This window comes from Bombina bombina, chromosome 2, assembly GCF_027579735.1.
Source record: "Bombina bombina isolate aBomBom1 chromosome 2, aBomBom1.pri, whole genome shotgun sequence".
Taxonomy (NCBI): domain Eukaryota; kingdom Metazoa; phylum Chordata; class Amphibia; order Anura; family Bombinatoridae; genus Bombina; species Bombina bombina.
In genome coordinates, this window is record NC_069500.1 from 1,164,948,819 (window position 1) to 1,164,973,721 (window position 24,903).

Consider the following 24,903-nt stretch of genomic DNA (forward strand, 5'->3'; position numbering starts at 1 on the left):
GGGGGTAGTGTTAGGTTTATTTAAGGGGGGTTTGGGTTAGATTAGGGGTATGTGGGTGGTGGGTTGTAATGTTGGGGGGGGGGTATTGTATGTTTTTTTTTACAGGCAAAAGAGCTGAAATTCTTGGGGCATGCCCCGCAAAGGGCCCTGTTCAGGGCTGGTAAGGTAAAAGAGCTTGTAATATTTGTATTTTAGAATAGGGTAGGGAATTTTTTATTTTGGGGGGCTTTGTTATTTTATTAGGGGGCTTAGAGTAGGTGTAATTAGTTTAAAATTGTTGTAATATTTTTCTTATGTTTGTAAATATTTTATTATTTTCTGTAACTTAGTTCTTTTTTATTTTTTGTACTTTAGATAGTTTATTTAATTTTATTTATTTGTAGCAATTGTGTTTAATTAATTTATTGATAGTGTAGTGTTAGGTTAATTGTAGGTAATTGTAGGTAGTTTATTTAATTATTTTATTGATAGGGTAGTGTTAGGTTTAATTATATCTTAGGTTAGGATTTATTTTACAGGTAAATTTGTAATTATTTTAACTAGGTAACTATTAAATAGTTCTTAACTATTTAATAGCTATTGTACATGGTTAAAATAATTACAAAGTTGCCTGTAAAATAAATATTAATCCTAAAATAGCTATAATATAATTATAATTTATATTGTAGCTATATTAGGATGTATTTTACAGGTAAGTATTTAGCTTTAAATAGGAATTATTTATTTAATAAGAGTTAATTTATTTCGTTAGATAAAAATTATATTTAACTTAGGGGGGTGTTAGTGTTAGGGTTAGACTTAGCTTTAGGGGTTAATACATTTATTAGAATAGCGGTGAGCTCCGGTCGGCAGATTAGGGGTTAATAATTGAAGGTAGGTGTCGGCGATGTTAGGGAGGGCAGATTAGGGGTTAATACTATTTATGATAGGGTTAGTGAGGCGGATTAGGGGTTAATAACTTTATTATAGTAGCGCTCAGGTCCGCTCGGCAGATTAGGGGTTAATAAGTGTAGGTAGGTGTCGGCGACGTTGTGGGGGGCAGATTAGGGGTTAATAAATATAATATAGGGGTCGGCGATGTTAGGGGCAGCAGATTAGGGGTACATAGGGATAACGTAGGTGGCGGCGATTTGCGGTCGGAAGATTAGGGGTTAATTATTTTAAGTAGCTTGCGGCGACGTTGTGGGGGGCAAGTTAGGGGTTAATAGATATAATACAGGGGTCGGCGGTGTTAGGGGCAGCAGATTAGGGGTACATAAGTATAACGTAGGTGGCGGTCGGCAGATTAGGGGTTAAAAATTTTAATCGAGTGGCGGCGATGTGGGGGGACCTCGGTTTAGGGGTACATAGGTAGTTTATGGGTGTTAGTGTACTTTAGGGTACAGTAGTTAAGAGCTTTATAAACCGGCGTTAGCCAGAAAGCTCTTAACTCCTGCTATTTTCAGGCGGCTGGAATCTTGTCGTTAGAGCTCTAACGCTCACTGCAGAAACGACTCTAAATACCGGCGTTAGGAAGATCCCATTGAAAAGATAGGCTACGCAAATGGCGTAGGGGGATCTGCGGTATGGAAAAGTCGCGGCTGTAAAGTGAGCGTTAGACCCTTTAATCACTGACTCCAAATACCAGCGGGCGCCCAAAACCAGCGTTAGGAGCCTCTAACGCTGGTTTTGACGGCTACCGCCGAACTCTAAATCTAGGCCTAAGATAACAAAAAATAATAAAGCCCCCCAAAATAAAAACATCCCCTAACCTACAATAAACTACCAATAGCCTTTAAAAGGGCCATTTGTAGGGCATTGCCCTAAGTTAAACAGCTCTTTTACCTGGCAAAAAATACAAAGTCCCCCCAACATACTAACCCCAGAATATCTACTCACTGAAGTCTGGACATCCATCTCCATTCAGGCGGCGAGAAGTCTTGATCCAGGCGGTGACATCTTCATCCATTGTGAAGGCGTCTTCTATCTTTATCCCGACAGCGCGGAGCGGACCTACTATGGTTCAGCAATGACATCCTGCGCGGAGCGTCACCTTCATACGGTCAACTCGTACACTGAAGTTGAATACAAGGTAGCCGTTTCAAAATGGCGTACCTTGCATTCCTATTGGCTGATTTGATTCTTCAAATTCAAATCAGCCAATAGGATGAGAGCTTCTGAAATCCTATTGGCTGCTCAAAACAGCCAATAGGATAAGAGCTACTGAAATCCTATTGGCTGATTAATAGGTTTATTTAGGTGATTGCAATGTCGGGGAGCAGCGGAATAGGGGTTAATAATTATATTTAGTGTCGGCAATGTCGGGGAGCAGGGGATTAGGGGTTAATAAATTTTATTAGTGTCGGGGAGCGGCGGAAAAAGGAGTTAATAACTTTTATTAGTGTCGCCGATGTCGGGGAGCAGCGGAATAGGGGTTAATAACTTTTATTAGTGTCAGCAATGTCAAAGGAGCGGCGGAATAGGGGTTAATAACTTTTATTAATGTCAGCGATGTTGGGGGCGGCGGATTAGAGGTGTTTAGACTAGGGGTTTATGTTAGGGTGTTAGGTTTAAACGTAACTTTCTTTTCCCCAATGGGGTTACGTTACAGCGATTTCCATTCCGCATTTCCGGTGTTTTCTCCCCACGTCAAGTCAGCCCTTGGCTTTTGTGCGGTATGGAGCTTAACGCACCATAGCGCACAGCACAAGGAGGCTTTCCAGTAACTTGTAATGGCAGCACTATGGAGAGTGCAATAATGCAAATTTTTTAGCATTAGTTTCACACCCTGTTTAGCGCAAAACTTGTCATCTAGGTGAATGATAATAGGAGTAAATTAGAAAGTTGCTTAATATTGCATGCTCTATCTGAATCATTAAAGTTTATTTTTGACTAGGCTATCCCTTTAAAAGAAAAGACCCTTGTGTAGACACCATTATTCTCACTTGCAGATTTCTTACTTTGACTGCACAAACCATTTTATAGTTGCTCCATATATTTATCAATATTTTTCATATTTTACATTCTTATTTTTCAAAATATGCTCTCACTAAAGCCTTTATTGTAATCATATTGTGCATGAAAAATACATGTACATGTTATAGCTAGTAATTGGTAACAGTCTATTAGTTTAAATATATAGATTTATTACAACAGACTCCGTAAGTACATTCTTCACATCAAACAAGCAAGAACTTGCCACAATAAATTTGAACTAATCTATTTCCATTTTAACACTTTAAACTAAACTGAAGTGAAACGTAAACTGAAGCATATTTTGTTAGCCAAAACCTACATAGTTCTGTACCACCAATCAAAAATTCTCCTCACAACCATCTGTGCTATATTCAAGATAAATGATGTTCAGTCATAACAATGGAATGCGGAGAACTGTGTGAGAATTTTGGACAGAGAGGGGAGATTTTAATTCTTTGATATGAAGTGCACAAAGGTTTTTCACGACTAAACGATGTTACAAAGAGTTACAAGATGACATTATAAAAAAGCACTAAAAATAAAACACTAAAATAAATGGAAATATATGTGATCAGACTTAAGAACTTAAAATTGATTTGCTTCATTTTTACAGAAAACAGGGCTTAAATATTGATGTATGGGGTTAACATACATAATTCTTTATCATACTTTTTTGTTTCTGTTCCAAAATGGTTTCATTTACATGTGTGATTAATTCTAAAAGCACTGGTCTTTTTTGACGTGTTCTTTAATAAACCACAATTGGAATTTTTAATTAAACAACATAACCAGACACGACACACAATCTTCTGTATACCCTTGTAATTAAATTGTATGGTGGTCTGGATATTACTATTTTCCATTAAATTCCTGCTAAAACATATTGTGCCCGATTACAAGTGGAGAGCAAACGATTGCGTGTGAGCGATAAGGGTATTATCCCGGATGTTTGTGCTCGACAGGCTTATCGCTGGTTTACATGTTAAAAGAAAACGCGCAATCACGATTTATGCTAGAAAGATTTGCGTGTCCTCAAAGCTCTGGTTAACTGTTTCGCAAAACACTCTAAGGATGGATATGTGTATATATATATATATATATATATATATATATATATATATATATGAGTGTGTGTGTGTATTTATATGTGTATATATGTATTTATATGTATATATATATATATATATATATATATGTATTTACAGACATATAAACACATATAAACACATAAATACATATGTACACGTATATACACATATATATATAAGTGCATTGGAGCCCTTTGCAGTTAAATAGATGAAAACACGTAAAAGCATATTTATGCAATATTCATTTTTAATAAAGTGTTATAGTATGTATTTACTGTAAATATTTTATATTCTAATGTTCTGCACACATACATACATGTTTTCATGTTGGGTTAGCACACATGAGACTATGCACTCAGGTTTACGCGAGAGTGGAGTTAGTTTTTTTCCAAATTTTTTGCTCCATTGACTTCTAAAGGGGAATACGTGAACGTGCACAAGATATTCTAACTTTGTTGAGTTAGCGTGCGAGCGAAAACAGTTTACTTTCAAATCATAATACGAGCGCAACCTGACGAGCACAAAAAGTCGAACTTCTAGTGCAGTTAACGCTCACGCAGGAGCGTTAATTAGCACTCCACTTGTAATCTAGCCCATTTTCTTTCTATTCAAATATGGATATACCCAAGTTTTCAATTATTATACTATATTATTATATTGAACTTTTTTAAAAAAAAAGTAGTATTATATAAAACCTATTTTTAGTCCTTATAGTGAAGTTTGTGAACTTTAAAGGCAGAAATAATTATATAACTTTTTTACTTTTTACCATTTTAGCCATGAGCTAAATTGGTTAGAAAAAATTACAGTCAAAATGAAACTTTCATGGTTCAGAAAGCGCATGCAATTTAAATGGAATTTTCAGTTTTCTTCTAGTATCAAATCGACAGTAAATCCTTTGTTCAAATCTTAGCAGCAACAATGTACTACTGGGAGGAAGCTGTTTATTGGTGGTTGCACACATTTGACACCTGTCATTGGCTCACCCAATGTGTCTAGCTCCCAGAAGCAGATTGCTGTTCTGCAGCTGACTTTAACTATGTGTTTAACTCTTCTGCAAGGGTTACACAAATAAATACATGCAAGCAACAGCGAAATAATACATTGGTTCTAATAAATAACAAAGTTTTCCTTTTTCTCTTTTAGGTTCCCTTAACCAACAACACAGCACTTAGGGGAGGGTTTATCAACCTCCGAATGGCCCCTAATGAAGTTGTTTCCGTGCAAGCCTTTAGACTCGCCGGAAACAGGAGTTAAGAAGCAGAGGGGTTAAGACCACTGCTCCTTAACTCGTCCGCCACCTCTGAGGCGGTGAACAGCAATCACCCCGATCAGATACGATTGGGTTGATGGACACCCCCTGCTAGCGGCCGATTGGCCCGCAAATCTGCAGGGGGCGGCATTGCACAAGCAGTTCAACAGAACTGCTTGTGCAATGATAAATGCCGACAGCGTATACTGTCGGCATTTATCGATGTGCGGCGGACATGATCCTCTACAACGGATCATGTCCACTCGCACTTTCATAAATCGGCCCCATTAACTCAAACAGCGAAAAGCTGGTATGTTTAGGAGATACAGAGAGATTTTAACAAGCATCAGAAACAATATAAGGGCTAATTAGTTGTGATAAAAAATAAAAAATGTTTTTTTACTGGTTTCTAATTTAAAACGACCACTTTTAATTTCCCCTTTACAAACCACAATTAAAACAAATCTAGTATTAGTATTATGATTACTCATAAACATGATGTTAGAATTTTCTAAATTGTTTATGGAAATAGGACAACAATGTTTTAGAATGAGAAATGAGAGGAAATAGGTAATCTGGCATTTAGTAAACTTGACACAGCATATGCACATTCTGTGGAGTTTGTGGAGATATCCAACATCAATTAAACGTATCTGTTTATAAAAAAAACATACAGACCTTGATAGAATGATATTTTATCTGTATTCCCAGAATGAATCACAACAAGACCACATACACACACATCAATATCCCTAAGCTTCCATTACGGATATTGTATTTTTCATGCAAAAAATGTTAATGAATTTCAAAATGTGTTTAATAATATATGTTATAAACTTATTCATTTAAACACAATATTTAAATACTATGAAATTTGAAACAAAGCAAATAATCTTCATAAAAAGTTAGGATATTTTTCCTGGAATGATGAATTAATATACGATTTCAACTTACTGTATTTGGGTTGCTGGCAATGATCTCCTAATAATGGAATGGACTTGTCTGTAAACATCCAGTTTAGACATGCATCGGCAGGAGGTATGGTTGGCAAAGCTAATTGTTACTGGTTTAGGTCCTTGAGACAAAGGTACTGTGATTTCAAATAGCTAGGGAAACAGAAAGCAAAATGAATATTTTTAATTTCTTTTAGAATTTCAGTAAAGATTTAACAACAACATGGGAAAAAAGTAAACATTGAATGTATAATTAAAAAAACAAAAATTAATATGGTGATGTTGCACCTTATTACTACAGGAAGATAAATATAAAACATTATGAAGTATGCAATAAGAAATGGGTCATTGGTGTATTGGTGGAAAATAGAATGTTCTGTTTGGTGGATTCTGATATAATGTTTTATACATCAAGGTTTTTGTATTTTATAAGATTTTCCTACTTGTGACCTACAACCCTGTGAGGTCTTGAAAGCTTAGGGAATACAAAACCCTTATTTATAAATAGATCTCATAATCTACTAATATATACATGGTAACAATAACCACAACAACTCTTTGGTCCCTTCTGCAGGAAACCATGTTACATGTTGATGTGATACTAAGACGGAAGTTGAAAGTTTTCAGGATGCTCAGGTCACTCTAATTTACAAAATAAAAATGAAACTTTTTTTTTAAACAATATTATGTTACCAAATATTTCTGAGACAAAAATAAACATTGTTCTACAAGGTTTGAAATGCATGTTAAATGAGATCAAAGACAAGAAATACAAGCTTGCAATGTAGTACAGGATAAAAAATAAGACTAAGTCACTGATAGGGTTGCCATCTTTTATTCTGGTCATTTCTAGAAGGGTGTGGTGTGGGGGAACATTATGGGTATGACTGTTTTATGTCAACAGACCACATGTGTAAGATAGAAGCACAGTGTGCACCAATTGCACTCTCTCTCTATGAGACTGCATCTCTTGCAAAAAATGTTATACCTCCCAGCATTGTTCAATCAGTGTGGCTACTCCTGCTTCTCTCTTATTCTCATCTAAGCACTGCAGGCACTCTATGATACTGCACCTGATTACCTCTCTCACCAACACTGCAGGGAATCTATGAGACTGCACCTGATGACCTCTCCCATCAGCACTGCAGGCAATCTATGAGACCGCACCTGATGACCGTTCTCACCAGCACACCAGGCACTCTGTGAGATTGCACCTGATGACCTCTCCTACCAGCACTGCAGGCACTCTATGAGACTGCACCTGATGACCTTTCTCACCAGTACACCAGGCACTCTGTGAGATTGCACCTGATGACCTCTCCTACCAGCACTGCAGGCACTCTATGAGACCGCACCTGATGACCTCTCCCATCAGCACTGCAGGCACTCTGTGAGACTGCACCTGATGGTCTCTCTAACCAGTACACCAGGCACTCTGTGAAACTGCACCTGATGGTCTCTCTCACCAGTACACCAGGCACTCTGTGAAACTGCTCCTGATGACCTCTCCCTCCAGCACTGCAGGCACTCTATGAGACCTATGATGACCTCTCTCACCAGTACAAATGTCACAAAGTGTAGCCGCACTAGCAAATTTAAAAAATTCAAAGGTTTATTATTCACAGGCTATGAACAGAGAAATAACAACAATGTTTTGGGAGTCACCCCTTATTTATGTTGCATGAATAAGGGGTAACTGCTGAAATGTTGTTGTTATTTGGGAATAATAAACCTTTGAATTATTTCAATTTCTCTGTGAGACTGCACCTGATGACCTCTCACCAGTACACTAGGCACTCTGTGAGACTGCACCTGATGACCTCCCTCACCAGTACACCAGGCACTCTGCCTGCAGTGCTGGTGAGAGCGGTAATCAGGTGCCATATCACAATCTCTGAGACTGCACCTGATGACCTCTCTCGCCAGTATACCCGTCACTCTACACTTACCCCATAGTATTAACAATACTAGTCTCTGGAACACATTCTCGGCATATGGTTATTTTTACAACACAGCATCAAAACCAAACCTGATGACCTCTCTCACCAGCACTACAGGCACTTTATGAGACAGCACCTGATGACCTCTCTCACCAAGAATACAAGCAATCTATGAGACTGCACCTGATGACTTTGGTTACACATACTTCAGGTACTCTATGAGATTGTGCCTGATGACCTCTCTCCCCAGCACCGGAGGCACTCTTTGTAACTGCAACTGATGACCTCTCGCACCAGCACTACAGACACTATGTGAGACTGCAACTGATGATCTTGCTTAAACATACTGCAGGCACTCTCAGACAACACCTGATGACCTCTCCCACCAGGACTGCTGGCACTTTGTGAGACTGCAACTGATGACCTCTCACACCAGCACTGCAGACATTCTGTGAGAATGAGCCTGATGACCTCTCTCCCCAGCACTGGCAGCACTCTGTGAAACTAGGCACTCTGCACTCTATGAAATCGCAATGTTCTCACCAGCAATGCAGGCACTCTATGAGACTGTACCTGATAACCTTTCTCACCAGTACTTCAGGCACTCTATGAGACCTCACCTGAATAGATCTCTAACCAGTACTGTAGGTACTCTATGAGACTGAATTTGATGGCCTCTCTCACCAGTACTGCAGGCACTCTATGATACTGCACCTGATGACCTCTCTAACCAGCACTGCAGGCACTCTATGATACTGCACCTGATGATCTCTCTCACCAACACTGCAGGCACTCTATGATACTGCACCTGATGACCTCTCTCACCAGCACTGCAGGCACTCTATGAGATCGCACCTGATAACCTATCTCACCAGTACTGTAGGCACTCTATGAGACCGCAACTGATGACCTCTCTCATCAACACTACAGGCACTCTACAACTTTCCCAATAATATTAACAATACCAATATTTTTTTTAAAAGTAAATAAAATGATAAATGTATAGAAAACTGGGAACTGGCAGACAGCTGCTAGTACCTAAGATGGCAGACACTAGTTAGAGGGGGAGGGTTAGAGAGCTGTTTGGGAGGGATCAGGGAGGTGGGAAGGTAATGGGGTAATCCTACACTGCAAGAAATTAAATAAAAATGTATTTAAAAAAAGGACTAAAACTTTATCTAACCAGTGGGGGGGTGAGGGAGGGAAGAGAGCTGCTTAGGAAAGATCAGGTAGCAATCAGGGGATGGGAGAAATCAGGTGGGAATGTAATCTCTTCACTACAGCTAAACTTAAAAGGACATTATACACTCATTTTTTCTTTGCATAAATGTTTTGTAGATGATCTATTTATAAAGCCCATAAAGTTTTTTTTTTTAAATAAATGTATAGTTTTGCTTATTTTTAAAAAACATTGCTCTGATTTTCAGACTCCTAACCAAGCCCCAAAGTTTTATGTGAATACTGTCAGCTACCTTCTCCAGCTTGCTGCTGTTTGTGTAAAGGGTCTTTTCATATGCAAAAGAAGGGGGAGTGTCTTATTTGCCACTTGCAGTGGGCTTTCCAGCTACCTTTTCAACAGAGCCAAACTGACAGCTTCTAAGTAAGTTTTTAAACAGTTTTATACTGGATTTTTTTATCGGTATCTGTGCATCTTATTCTTTATAGTAGTGTCTATTACATGCAGTTATATGAAAATGAGTGTATACTGTCCCTTTAACCTTACAAGCTACTTGATTAACCCCTTAACTGCCAGGAATTTCAGAAGTGTGGAGTGCAGTGGCAATCTAATTACTTCTAATTACCAAATGGCAAAGTCATGCATATCTGCTATTTCTGAACAAAGGGGATCCCAGAGAAGCTTTTACATCTATTTATGTTATGACTGCATAAGCGGAATGGTTGCATGAAATATACCAAAATGAGCCTACATCAATACCTTAGGTTGTCTACTAAAAAATATATAGTTTTGATAGGTAAATTAAAAAAAACTGTGAGCAGGGGGTGGCATTGCACAAGCATTTCAATAGAAATGCTTGTGCAATGATAAATGCCGACATCGTATGCTGTCGGCATTTAGCGATGTTGAGCGGACAGGATTCGCTATAGCTCGACATTTAGTAAATCTACCTCTTAGTCTGAAATGTCCGGTCCTTAAGGGGTTAAAGACCCACAGAACTGAAGTGACACAAAATTACCTTAGATCCACTGTCCTATTAGCCAACAGCAATGCTTCCTAAGTTATCCTTGACTCCTAATAACACTCTGAGGGCAGAGAGAGGTGCAGGAGAGGAGCTAGGCTGGAGTGTTTCAAATTACTATAAACAGGAGTAGAGACACAGCAAACACTCAGTGCAGCTGATCTTACTGTGTGATTATGCTCAGCACCAGACTGGGTGAGCTGTTGGGGGCAAACAGATTTTTGCATTATTTGGTCTGACAGAAATTTTCATATTTTTGCACTGTGTATGTTTAAAACTCATGATAAAATCAGTAAGATGCAGATTATACAGACTTTTATTGTCTGTGTATCAGGAATAAACTACTAAAACACTTTACGAGCCATAAAAAATATGAAAACTAACAAGTTATTAAGATTTTATATCTAAGTATGATCTATCAGAGCCCACGATAAAAGTCACTCATTTACTGTATACATTTTTTTTTATAAAGATTTGTAACCTTTTTCCATCGCAACACTTGTGATGCCCTCTGTAAGATTATATGACATCTGATTCATGTTTTTATTGATAACAAACATAACATATGTGCAGAAAGCCAGGTAGATACAAGCACAGTGTAATACACATGGCTCTGCATTTTTTTTTAAAAATGGGTAAGTCTTATTCAAATAAAATGTGTTAATTTAAGACTCAGAAAATGTGAGAAAATTATTTGCAACCCATAGAGCAGGAGAAAATTATGTAAAATGAAAGACATCTAAGGACACTGTTATGCAACTTTACTACTACAGTTTTGCACTTGGCACCAAACAAGGGCAAACATATAGTGAAAAAGGTGCATGATGAGTTGAAACATGTCAGCACTGGTTACTTTTGTTTCATATTCAGTTGAATGACAGCTTAACCTGAATGGTAGTTATATATACTAAAATCAAGTCTTAAAGAGATATTAAATTCAAAACTTAAATATCTGTAAAAGGTAGCAGGCATACAAAAAAAAATGTAATATGCATTCACTACTTATTTTCTTCCTTTTCCTGTAATTTACCATTAAAATTGTATTTTATTTATTTTTATATATTTTGGAAAAGCAAGAGTAAATCCTATTACTTATTCAACATTGCCTCTAAATCATGCTACGCAGTGCTTGCTCGATTTGTGTAGGAACAGTTAAATCTGTTCCTAATTGACTACAAAAAGGAGATACGATACAGAGGCTTTTCAAGGGAAATGAACCGGACGCCAAACAAATAAACATATAAATTTAAATGTTTCAAAAGATTTATTTTTATGCATACCTTTTTAAAATGTAGTGCTTATTTGCTGATATATACTATACATATATAAAAATAAAAGCTAAAATATGCGAGATGTCCCAAAAATTATACAAAGGTTTGTAAGATTTTAGCACAACCCAGATACACATGCATATATACACATAATTCCCAGAAGCTATTGTTTTAAATTTAATTTTATTTATCCCTAATATCAGCATCCTCTCCAATGACCAGGTGGGACTATAGGACCCAAGCAGCATTTGACAGAAGTGGCACATAGGGAGACATATTCTGGCTATAAAAGTGTGTAGGTCTGCTCACCTGGGTATCAGAATACTCTCATGTGAAATTTCAATCTGCTGACATTTTATCTGAGGCTGATTTCAGTTGGGTTTATACTGTAGTGGGCGGAGAGATGGGGGCATCCTATTATTCTTGGACCTAGCAGCACAATGTTTTGTACCAGCCCTGCCAAATATCATTACATGTATTTTGCATTTACAGTGGTACATATAATAAAAAATCTGTTAAACAAATGTATCAAATGTGATAATACAATATAAAAAATATAAGATGTCAGGGGATACACTTATTTATTTTTACTTTGTAATATTATAATTACTACTGACAAGTCCCATGTCTCAATGAGATAACTGAATTACTTCCATGTGAATTATTACTATACCTGAGATCTACACAAAAGGGGCAGACATAGGTTTAACTATATCATATCAGTTTTAAAATATTTTGAACTCCTTTGAAAGCCAGTTCCATACTACATTACTATGAATTTAGAACATACCTATATTCTGCCATCATGGATAGTCACTTGATACAGACAAAGTAAACATGTATTCTTTATTAAAACAGTACACTATTTAACCCTTTCATGACAGGGTCATAATGTCTACATCGGAACAACGTTCCGATGTGGAGAAATTGAAATTCCGCTATCGCAATTATGGGATCGGGTCTGGGGGGGCATCCCTATGATGATAGGAACGCCTTCCAGACCGCGGTCAAATCCAGGAAGTGCAGTTGACTTCAGGACATCCAATGGCTATGACCTTGTATTTCGTCCTAAAAGCGCTAAAGCCCAGTGCCAGTTGGACGGAATACAACGGCATAACGGCGGTAAAAGGTTAATAGTTTTATCATATTATATTGTTACAACATGATAACTAAGCTTGTGCAAAAAATCTTCATTATAAAAATATCATGTTACATTCATTTAATTTAAGAAGTGTATCTGATCCTTTGCTAAATCTAGTCTAAACTGTACTTGTCATATTTTAAACAAACCCAGCAGCGCCAGGATAGTTTTACAAGCAACTCCCTATTCTTTGTTTCTTTATATCAGAGCTCCTACTGTTCATAAAAAGCTAATTATAGTCATGCCGTTCTTTTGAACCAGCTATTATTATACAATTGACCTTTTCGGATTCCAACACAATTGTTGCTGTGCCTGAAAATAAATGTTTTATAAACTAGAATATCAGAACAATTACCATGATATTTAGTAAAAATATAAATTACATAATGAAAATGTTTATGTAAATAGATTTTGTATACATAAATTTGGTTTGGATATATAATGATATAGATTTATGTAAAGTATCTCCCTTCTTGGAAATAAAGACAATGTTGAATACTTGAAGCCCTTCTCACATTCTGTGCTTTGCATTTATCAAAAGCCTAGTTTTAGACCCAAAATACATATATTAATGCTTTTATGGGAACCTACCATTAACTATATGTTTCTCTATTTCATGGAACACTTCCTCAGTGTATTCAACCATTTACTCCAAATATCGGGCTCTAATTTTGGATTCATCAACCTCTTTGGATCTGAAATGTAACTTGTCCTAAACTTCCAGGGAACTTCTTTAGTGCAGTTCATAAGTATTTGGACAGTGACACAAGTAATAGCTAATTGTGTTGCATACTGAATTACACTTTTAATGTAATAAATAAAGTGTGGCTTTGAATTAAGGGCATTTACAAAAAAATAATAATAATAAATAAATAAAAAAAAAACGGATTTGATACACAGCCCATTTACTTTAGGGGATCACAGGTAATTAAACATTTGACCACTCAATGGTTTCTTAGCCATGTACTTGACAATGTCAATGCATTGTTATTTTTTGCACAATTGAAATTAAATGAAAATAAGTCAACCTATTACAAGATTAGAAAATTGGAGACATTGCCATAATATTTGGTGTGTCAAAGTGAACTGTAAAACATTATTAATAAGCAAGAACTCACAGGTAGGCTTAGCAAGACCATTTTTCAACTGTTGAGATGGGCATACAGGTGTTAAAAAGACAAAACCAGCATAACCTAATTGTGATAAAAAAACACTATCTGTGAAACATGAGTGTATGTGAACTGATTCACTTATCTTTATTGATGATCTCAGTAGCAGGTACTTCACTTTCAAGAATAACAACAACAAACACACTGTTAAAAGAAGTAAATAGTTTAGGGCCCAAAATACTCTAAAGTGTCCCATTATAAACAGGAATTTGTTTAAAGGTATGGAAAGCTCAAAAATTAAATTTGAAACATACACATTTTTTTAATATACTTCCAGTACCAAAAAGCTTCTAGTAAAAGTTATTACTGCTTTTGTGCAGCATATGCACATATCCTGTGAGGGCCTGTGCACCAGTATTCAGGCACTACACCTTCTCAGAAGGTTGTGGTGTGTATTGCTTCTGAATACATAATTTGTGTTATACAAGACACTGCTGACTCTCTGAGAAGGTGTAGTGTCTGAATACTGGTGCACAGGCCCTCACGGGATATGTGCGTATGCCGCAGAAAAACAGTAATAACACTATCCCTCTATCTCCCTATCCCTATCTCTATCCCTCTGTCATCTATCCCTCTATCTCTATTCCTATCCCTCTGTCATCTATCCCTCTATCTCTATTCCTATCCCTCTATCATCTATCCCTCTATCTCTATTCCAATTTCCTATCCCTCTATCCCTATTCCCCTATCCCTCTATCTCTTTATTTTTCTGCAGTGCAGGATCGCCTAACCCTTCAACCTCCCTGATTCCTCCTCAAACAGCTGTCTAACCCTCCCCCCCTCTAACTATTGCCAACGTCTTAGGTACTGGCAGCTGTCTGCCAGTACCTATAAACCCCTTTTTTATTTTTTCATTTTTTACTGTAGTGTAGTGGTCCCACCACCTCCCCCCTCCCGCTATCGCCATTTATCCCCCTCGCACCCCCAAACTCCTTTTCTGTAGTGTAGCTGCCCCATTCCTCCCTCCCCTTCCTCATCTGCTGTTGAGCCGCCCACCTGCCACCCGCCTCCAGCCCACACCTCCCACCGGCACCAGCAGAATGATCGTTACAGACGGTGACACACACATTGTCACTGTCTGTAATGATCAGGCATCTGCCCTCATATGGAGGTGGAGCACCGATCATGCTCCGGCTCCATATGCGGAAGATGCCTGGAATTTCAGGAGCTTCAGCTCTCAGCTGTAACTTAACAGCTGAGAGTGCTGGAGCTTCCTGAAGCTATCACACGCTGCGGTTAAAGGCCAGGTAGGTTTGTCCTTGTGCAGTATCTACTGTGCATGACGGCTTCGGACAGACATACTTGGCCTTTTATAATATAGGATGATTATTGCATAAATATATATAATTCACATGTTTTCATCTACTTAACTACAAAGGGCTCCAATGTACTTATATGTATGTCTATGTTTACATATGTATTAATGTGTTTATAGATGTATATATGTCTGTAAATACATATATACATATAAATACATAAATAAATCTGTTAACATATATACACCAAGATTACAAGTGTTGCGGTTATGGCTATACCGCTGAAAAATTGGCCATTGCGCGTGGAATATGCAGATCTCCCATATTACAAGTCGCGGCGGTACGGCTATACCGCTAGCATTTTAGCCTTTATGCAACTCTACATTCCGCACTAAAAAAAATTACTTTTAAGTGTGGAATATTGAGGTCTTCCGTATTACAGGTTGTGCAGTCCGGCTATAACGCTAGCGCTATAGCTTATACCGCCACAATTCATTCTACGATCTGAGACCAGTAGTTATGGATTTTGCCAAACAAAAATGTTCCACCAAACCCATAAAAATTTTTTTACAAAGTACACTAACACCCATAAACTACACTATTAACTCCTAAGCCACCACATCACAAATACTTTATTAAACTTATTAACCCCTAAATTGCCACCCCCCACATCGCTACTACTATAATAAACCTATTAACCCCTAAACCACCACCCCCCACATCGCCAACACTAAATAAACCTAATTACCCCTAAACTGCTGGACCCCCACATTGTTGCACTAAATTAAACTATTAACCCCTAAACCAAACACCCCCCAACTTTAAATTAAATTTACAATATAACTACGTTTAAATAATTAAAAACTTATCTGTGAAATTAAAAAAACTAAGATTAAACTATAAATTAACCTAACATTACTATATTTAAAAATAAAAATAAACAAAAAATAAAAAACCTAAGATACAAATTAAAAAATCCTAACACTGCGAAGAAATAAAAAAAATCTAACATTACAAAAAAAACAATAAAAGTACATTGGAGCCCTTTGTAGTTAAGTAGATGAAAACATGTAAAATTAAAAAATCTAACATTACAAAAACAAACACTAACATTACGAAAAATAAAAAAACACTAAAAAAACACTAAGATTACAAAACAAATAAACAAAATTATCCAAAATAATAAAAATTAAACCTAATGTAATACCCCTATAAAAAAAGAAAGCCACCCCAAAATAAAAGTACCCCCTAATCTATCAGTAAACTACCAATAGCCCTTAAAATTACATTTTTTTAGGGCATTGCCCTAAGTTAAACAGCTCTTTTACCTACAAAAATTACAAAGTTCCCCTAACAGTAAAACCCCCCACCCAACCAACCCCCCAAAACAACCTAAGCTACCCATTGCCCTAAAGAGGCATTTGTATGGGCATTGCCCTTAAAAGGACAATCAGCTCTTTTGCGCCCATTAAAAAAAAAAAAGCCTTAAAGGGACAGTAAACCTCAAAAATAATGTTATATAATTCTGCACATAGTGCAGAATTATATAACATTATATTAGCCAAACTTTGTAAAACCTAATACTGTATACCCTTTTAATTTTTTAAAAAAACGACTGTTTTACAGACCCGCTCTCTGTGCTCTTCTGAGCGGGTCTGTTTGTTTTCACACAGCGCATCGGGCCAGCTGTATAGTCACAGCCCGGCCCGACCGCGCCATAACACTAAGTGCAGCTCGCTCCTGCTCTGTCTGACAGCAGGAGCGAGCTGCACTGTGTATAATGGCGCGGTTGGGCCGGGCTGTGACTATACAGCTGGCCCGATGCGCTGTGTGAAACAAACAGACCTGCTCAGAAGAGCACAAAGAGCTGGTCTGTAAAAAAAGCCGTTTTTTAAAAAAATTAAAAGGGTACATTAGGTTTTACAAAGTTTGGCTAATATAATGTTATATAATTCTGCACATTGTGTAGAATTATATAACATTATTTTTAAGGTTTACTGACACTTTAATCTAAAAAAAAAAAACCACCCCCAAAAAAAACAAAACAAAACTAACACTAACCCCAGAAAATGTACTCACAGTTCCTGAGGTCAGGATATCCATCTTCATCCAGGCGGTCGAGAAGTCTTCATCCATCGCGGGGCATCTTCATCCATTGTGGGGGCATCTTCATCTCGGTTGTGTGGAGCTGTGGCGGCGCATAGCTGACAAGGACCGGCAGCATCGACGACGACATCCAGCGGGGAGCCTCCTCCTCATGCGATCTCCACCGCACACTGAAGCTTGAATGCAAGGTAACCCTTTTATATTGGGGTACCATTGCATTCCTATTGGCTGAAAATTTTAAATCAGCCAATAGGATGATAGCTGCTTAAATCCTATTGGCTGATTTAAACAGTTTAAGCAGCTCTCATTCTATTGGCTGATTTGAATTTTTCAGCCAATGCCCTTTTAAGAGCTATTGGTAGTTTATTGATAGATTAGGGGGTGTTTTTATTTTGGGATGGCTTTTTATTTTTATAGGGGTATTAGATTAGGTTTAATTTTTTATTAGTTTGGATAATTTCGTTTATATTTTGTAATCTTAGTGTTTTTTTTATTTTTTGTAATGTTAGTGTTTTTTTTTGTAATGTGAGGTTATTTTTAATTTTCGTAATTTTAGTGTTTTTTGTAATATTAGATTTTTTAAATAGTTTTGTAGTGTTAGGATTTTTTAATTTGTAATTTATGTTTTTTATTTTTCGTTTATTTTATTTTTTTAATATAGTAATGTTAGGTTAATTTATAGTTTAAGCTTAGTTTTTTTTTATTTCACAGGTAAGTTTTTAATTATTTAAAGGTAGTTATATTGTGTTAGGTTTAGGGGTTAATAGTTTAATTTAGTGTGTCTCGATCCGGGTGTTTGGCAGTTTAGGGGTTAATAGTTTTAGTTTAGTATTAGTTATGTGGGGGCCGGCAGTTTAGGGGTTAATAGGTTTATTTGGGTGTTAGCGATGCAGGGGATGGCGGTTTAGGAGTTAATCACTTTATTTAGTGTTGGCAATGTCGGGGCGGTGGATTAGGGGTATTTAGACATGGGGTTTAAGTTAGGATGTTATGTTTTTACATAACTTTCTTTTCCCCATAGACATCAATGGGGAATACGTTATAGCGATCGCCATTCCGCAATCGCAGGTGTTAGTTTTTTCTAACACACGTCAAGTCATGTTTTTTTTTTAAACTTGTAATGGCAGCGCTATAGAGAGTGCGATACTGCTAATTTTTTGGCGTTATTTACACACCGGGTTTAGCGCACAACTTGTAATCTTGGTAATAGACATTTATATACATACATATACATCTTTAGATATGTATACCTGTATGTATCTCAATGTTAAAGCCCTTTGCCAGCCTTTTTTTTTTCTTACACCTGAGATCTCATGAATTTGAGGCTTTATATCTTTTTTTTGCAATATTTTTTAGAAATAATTTTTATTAGATGGTGTTGTTATGAGTGTAAGTGTAGTTTGTAATGTATTCCTGATGTGTTTTGTGACCCTTTTTTGATTTGAGAAGGTTAATCACAGCTCTAAGGATGCGCTAACCCAATGAGCATTAATTTGAATTGTGCTCAAGCAATCGCGTTTGCTTTCAACTTGTAATACCAGCGCAATTTATACTGTGCGCAAACGAATGTGAAAACCCGATATCGCTAGCGTGCAAATGTTTGTGCTCTATTAATAAAAAATAAAAAAATAGATCTGCATAATATTTTCAGGGTGATTTTTCTCTTCATTTTATCTACTTAGTGACTGTTTAATTCTCGATCCAATATACTGAAGTCAGTCAGTGCCAAATGACAAACTTGTGAAACTGTCCAAATGCCTAAGGACTCCATTTGAATTTTTGATTAGTTATGTTTTAACAAAAACAGAATTAAATAAGACTGTATTTATAGGTGTAAACATGTATGTGTACAGATAAATACAAAAACACATGTAAACACATATATACATATATATATATATATATATATATATATATAGAGTCATGCGAAATAGAAAGTACACCCTCTTTAAATTATATGGTTTTACGTTTTACGTATCAGGACATAATAACAATCATCTGGATATATATATATATATATATATATATATATATATATATATATACTTCCAACAAAATCAGAGGCAAACCAGGATTTCTTCAAAGCAAAAAGTCAATTTTATTGACGTTTTGGGGAATAAAACTCCCCGAAACGTCAATAAAATGGACTTTTTTGCTTTCAAGAAATCCTGGTTTGCCTCTGATTTTGTTGGTAGTATCATAGTTACACAGAGGAGCTGGGTAGTTGACCCCAGGAGGGCAGATTCACATTGGGAGTGTGTGTGTGTATATATATATATATACTGTATACTCTATATATACAGGGCCGTCTTTAACGCGGGGCCTAAAGCAGCTGCCCCTTGAGCCTGCGCTGCCTGCAAATAGCCACTCGTATGACATTGCATAGTAAAAATAAATAAGCAAAAGTCTAAGCCTGGAAACTTTGCTCCTCCCCTGCCCTGCTCCGCGTTACTCCCGCCGTACACTCTTCTGTATTGAAGTCCTGGAAACAGACAGGGATATCTCAGTGCACGTGGGGAAGGCATCTGCTGTGCAGCAACCTAACCAGACATTCTACGCAAAACATTCTGATATGATTTTCAACGCACCGTACTGGGCTTATAATTTATTGCAGGACCCTTTGTGTGGGGTGAGCGGGGCACCGGGCAGAGATGCTATGACGGCTGTGGCATATTATGCCAGTGCTGGGGAATGATGCACAGATGCTGAATACAGATAACTGACTCAACACACACCTCAGTGAGCACATCAGAAAATAACATAGTGCTGACGATAATGTACAGTTATTAAGGACATTTATTGTAACTTGTGGCCTTGTTTTAACATTTATTAATTCTTGCTGACATATACTGTATGGTAGGTTATTGGGGTATTATAGCCAATAAACTGGCATCTAAAGGATGGAGATGCTATTTTGTTTAGAGGAGCAGCATTTTAGTTAATAGATTTCACAGGCCATTGAACCCTAGAAGAAACTTTGGATCAGACAAGCTAAATACATTTTTGTTGTGTTTTTACTAAATGTATTTGACTCTGTTTTCTTTTCCAAGTAATTTAGCTCTAATTAAACACCTGCTAGCAATCTTCTTTAAACTTTTGGAACAAATTAATAATCTGCTTCTAGATGCCCAAAGTCTATGTGACCTAGATATCTAGGGGCATATTTAACAAAGTGCGAGCGAACATGATCCGCTGTAGAGGATCATGTCCGCCGCACATCAATAAATGCCGACAGTATACGCTGTCGGCATTTATCATTGCACCAGCAGTTCTTGTGAACTGCTGTGGCAATGCCGCCCCCTGCAGATTTGCAGCCAATCGGCCGCTAGCAGGGAGTGTCTATCAACCCGATCGTATTCGATCAGGTTGATTTCTGTCTGCTGCCTCAGAGCAGGTGGACAAGTTATGAAGGCTCGGAAACAAGGGGCCTCAAGCTCCATACAGAGCTTGATAAATATGCCCTCTTGTCACTAACAGTGTCTGTTGCTTCTTTTCCTCAAACAAGTCTAATTCAAAGTTCTGGTTTAGGTTGGATATATTGGCTTTAAGATGTTCTATGCTTCTCAACATACATTTGGTCACCTGGTTAACTAATCTGAAACATTCTATAAAACTTTATATTACAGCCTTCAAAAACAAGCGCTAAAAGGGTTCATTTTCACATTTGTAGTATGTTACCCTGAGTCACCAAATTATAGTTAGAATTTTATATAACACGCCAACATATTGGGCCAGATTACAAGTGGAGTGGTATTTATTGCTCCCGCTCGAGCACTAGCTCCGCTAGAAGTAAGATTTTTGGGTGTGTCTAGTAGCGCTCGTATTACAAGTTTAAAATACAAAGTTTTCTGTGGTTCACTAACCCAATGCGTGCAAAAAGGTGATGTTAGAATATCGCAACTGTGTTTCCTCCATATAAGTAAATGGAGCAAGAAAAGTTGAAAAAAACTAACATCGTACTTGAGCGCAAACCCGATCGCATAATGGTGATGGTATTTTGGTACAATATATATCTATATATGTAGATGATTATATAAATGTATAGATATATACAGATATATATAGGAATACTGGGGGTCCAATCAATATTAAAGACGGCCTTGTGTGTATTTATATATATATATATATATATATATATACTGTATGTGTATATATATATATATATATATATATATATATATATACACACACATACACATGCATACACTGTATGTATATATATATATATATATATATATATATAGATAGATAGATAGATAGATAGATAGATATAGATATAATTGCACAGTCTTTTGTACTTCATTTAGGTAATTCAAGCTCATTTATAACAAATTAAGAACCACAGTAGTGCAAAATTGTGGGATGTATTTATAGTTATCATTATTCATTATATCTGGCTTGTCTTTTTCTTTTGAGGGGTAGTACAAGTAAAACTGCAGTTAAACACTTATATGAAATTAGTGTTTGCCTATTAAAACCTAAAGCCTATACTGAAGTCGAATCCTACACTAAACATATTACTGATCATTTACAATAAGGTATAGCATAAGTCTTATGCTATACCTCTTATTATGCCATAAGATAATCCAATGCAATCACTCCATAAGGATTCAGTTAGAACACAGACATATTTCTAACATGTATAACAAACAGAGAAAGAGTGAAGAAAATATACCCACATGTGTAATTCTACTTGTATTATCACTTCATAATACAAAAATGTAAAGTTGCATATGTGGTGACAAGAACATTGATAAAATAAATTATTTAAGTGCACTGTCTATGATTGTTTCAATATGCTAAAAAGACAGCTTGGAATTTATACATGGAAGAATATTTTTATGGTCTGGAAAACAATGTTTATACCAAACTGTAAGCAATAAATTAATCATAAAACTGGACTCATTGATTGTTTTGTGTCAGAATCTTGCAGCTGCAAAACTAGAGCAAAAATGTAACCCAATAGCTGCGTCAGCAAGTTAAAAAAGGTCAACAAAAACGTACATTAAAGTGAAGGTAAACTTTGCCATGTTCGATAATGTTACATGCCAATACATATAAAATGAAGGGTACTTTAAGTCATCATTTCTTTTATTTTGAAATATTTACCTATTTATCGCCGTTTTTCTATACAATTCTACTCTTTATCTAAACTGCCCGTTTATTTATTTTTTTCTTTCAGTCCGGTCACGTTGTTGGATTATCCAATAATAGGTCTGGCCGTTAGGCGGCCGTCATTTGACGTCACAACATTTAGAGACGTTCTGCGCATGCGTTGGCTATACTTCTGCTCCCGTCCAAGCCGTGCTCGTTCCGGATTAGCGCAAGCGCAATTCATGCGTATAGGTAGAACTCTTCAGAAGGCAGTCTATTTACAAGTAAATTGCAACAGTATCTGTGGCTACAAACGGTTTCACTCGATCGCTGCTATATCTTCTGTTTGGATCCAAAGTAAGTCTTTTTTATTACTTTAGTCACGCAGGCGCAAGTGGAATGTACCGTGAGTTGTGCGCATGCGCAAGTTGCACCTCAATCGTGAACGCGCTTCTCCAATACGTATAGAGCGGGTGGGTCCGCTCTGTACGTAATACATTGATAAACCAGGAAATACATGGAGGGAGGAGTTAAGACCGGCTGAAAACGTAGATAAAAACTGTTTGTTATACTTATATATATATAGTTATTTGTTATAAAAACATAGCGATCTTACTATATAGTACATGGGTAACATAATACAGCTGACAAAAAAGCTAAACTTTACCTTCACTTTAACAAATGTATCAATAAGGCTCTTTTCAGTAACGCTGGTGAGAGAGATAGGATATGAGAATTATTCAATACCTGTCGGCTCAGCAACGGACTTTCTCACAAAGGGCCCTGGAACAAAAAAATTTAGGGCCCCTCCTGAACATAACCAAGTAATAAGCAATAGTTATAATATAAATGCTTTTCTGTATAATGATTTTGAGTATAAAAATATAATGGTGTGAGTATCTATACACTTTCTGAATATGATAAGCAGTATAATGATGATGAGTATCTGTACGCAGATAATAACCATATACGCACATGCCTATGTATATAGACTGGCTGCTATGGCCCTTGTGCCCTGGTACTGCACCTGCTGCACTAATGGTAGCTACCCCCGTGTTAGCTGAAAGCGACTCATTCAACTCTTGCATTTGACTGAAAAGAAAACTAGCACCTTGAAAGCTTTTCATCGGGAGTTAAAAGATGTTTGAAGCAAATTTTCACTTATATTTGAACCTTGTAAATCATTAAAGTATGTTTTTGTTTATCTTATAAAGCAGGTCTGATAACTCCACACATAATGACATGTAATAAAATGAGGGACATTAAATTGCTTTTGCTTTTTTTATAAAAATTGTGCTTTGTCCTATGCTCCCTGCAGAGGCCAAAAGAACAAAACCTGTAACATCGGTTTTCCAAGTGGTTCCAATTATCTTAACAAGGTATTTCATTTGCAACATTTGCAGATTACATTATTTGTTTTTGTTTTTTAGCTCTCTAGGGAGTGTGGGATAAAGCACAATTTTTACACAAAAGCAAGAAGTGTTTAATGTCTTTTTAATGACCTGGTGTATAGCCTAACACATTCCATATTCTGGTAATAGGGAATTCCCTTATTTGCCCAAACTTGTTTACAGGTTCACTTATTTATCAGCTCTTTTCTCTCTATATTTTTTTATAACATGTAAAATTTTAATTTCAATCATTTAATATTGTACGATTGTACCCTTATTTAGTTAATAATTTGGATGTATCTGACAGTAGAATAATGTCTTTACTCCCACTGTGCCCTAAATGAGAGATAGAATTCAAGGATTTGCAAAAAGTTGTAAAAAAGGGAGTCTACTCCAGAATTTTTATTGTTTAAAAATATAGATAATTCCTTTTTTACCCATTCCCCAGTTTTGCATAGCCAACAATATTATATTAATATACTCTTTACCTCGGTGATTACCTTGTATCTAAGCCTCTGCAGACTGCCCCCTTATTTTAGTTCTTTTGACAGACTTGCATTTTAGCAAAACAGCCCTCTAGCTGTGAAAACTGTCAAAATGTCTTGAGAGGTGGCCTTCAAGGGCGTAGAAATTAGCATATGAGCCTACCTAGGTTTAGCTTTCAACAAATAATACCCAGATAATGATGCATTAGGTCAGCACGGCATACATATTACGTCATAATTTTTTATGAAATATTGGGCAGACTTGATGGGCCTATGGTTCTTATCTTCCATCAAAATCTGTTTCTATGTAAAAGCCAAAAAATAACCCACTTAGGCCTATATTACAGGTGAGGCACAAATGGTTTTGCGCTAGCGCAACTGTGTTTTTACGAGCCATTTTTATTCCACTAATATTATAAGCGGACCAAAATCACGATTGTGCAAGCTTCAATCCTTACCGCGATCTTAGAGCTGTGGTTAACTGGTTCCCGGAAAAAAAAGTTGCACAAAACACATCAAAAATACATTACAAAGTACAGTTACACTCATATTAACACTGTCTAATAAAAAATATTTAATAGAAATATTGCACAACAAAGTTATA

General features: G+C 36.6%; 1 protein-coding gene across 1 annotated transcript in view; it reads right to left on the reverse strand.

Moving 5' to 3' along the window:
* The window catches only part of VEGFC (vascular endothelial growth factor C), a 357,502-nt gene that overhangs the window by 71,532 nt on the left and 261,067 nt on the right, over positions 1 to 24,903 (reverse strand). The window contains exon 4 of the mRNA XM_053703855.1: positions 6,250 to 6,401. Within this exon, the coding sequence (XP_053559830.1) occupies positions 6,250 to 6,401 (152 nt within the window). The remainder of the gene's footprint in view (positions 1 to 6,249; positions 6,402 to 24,903) is intronic.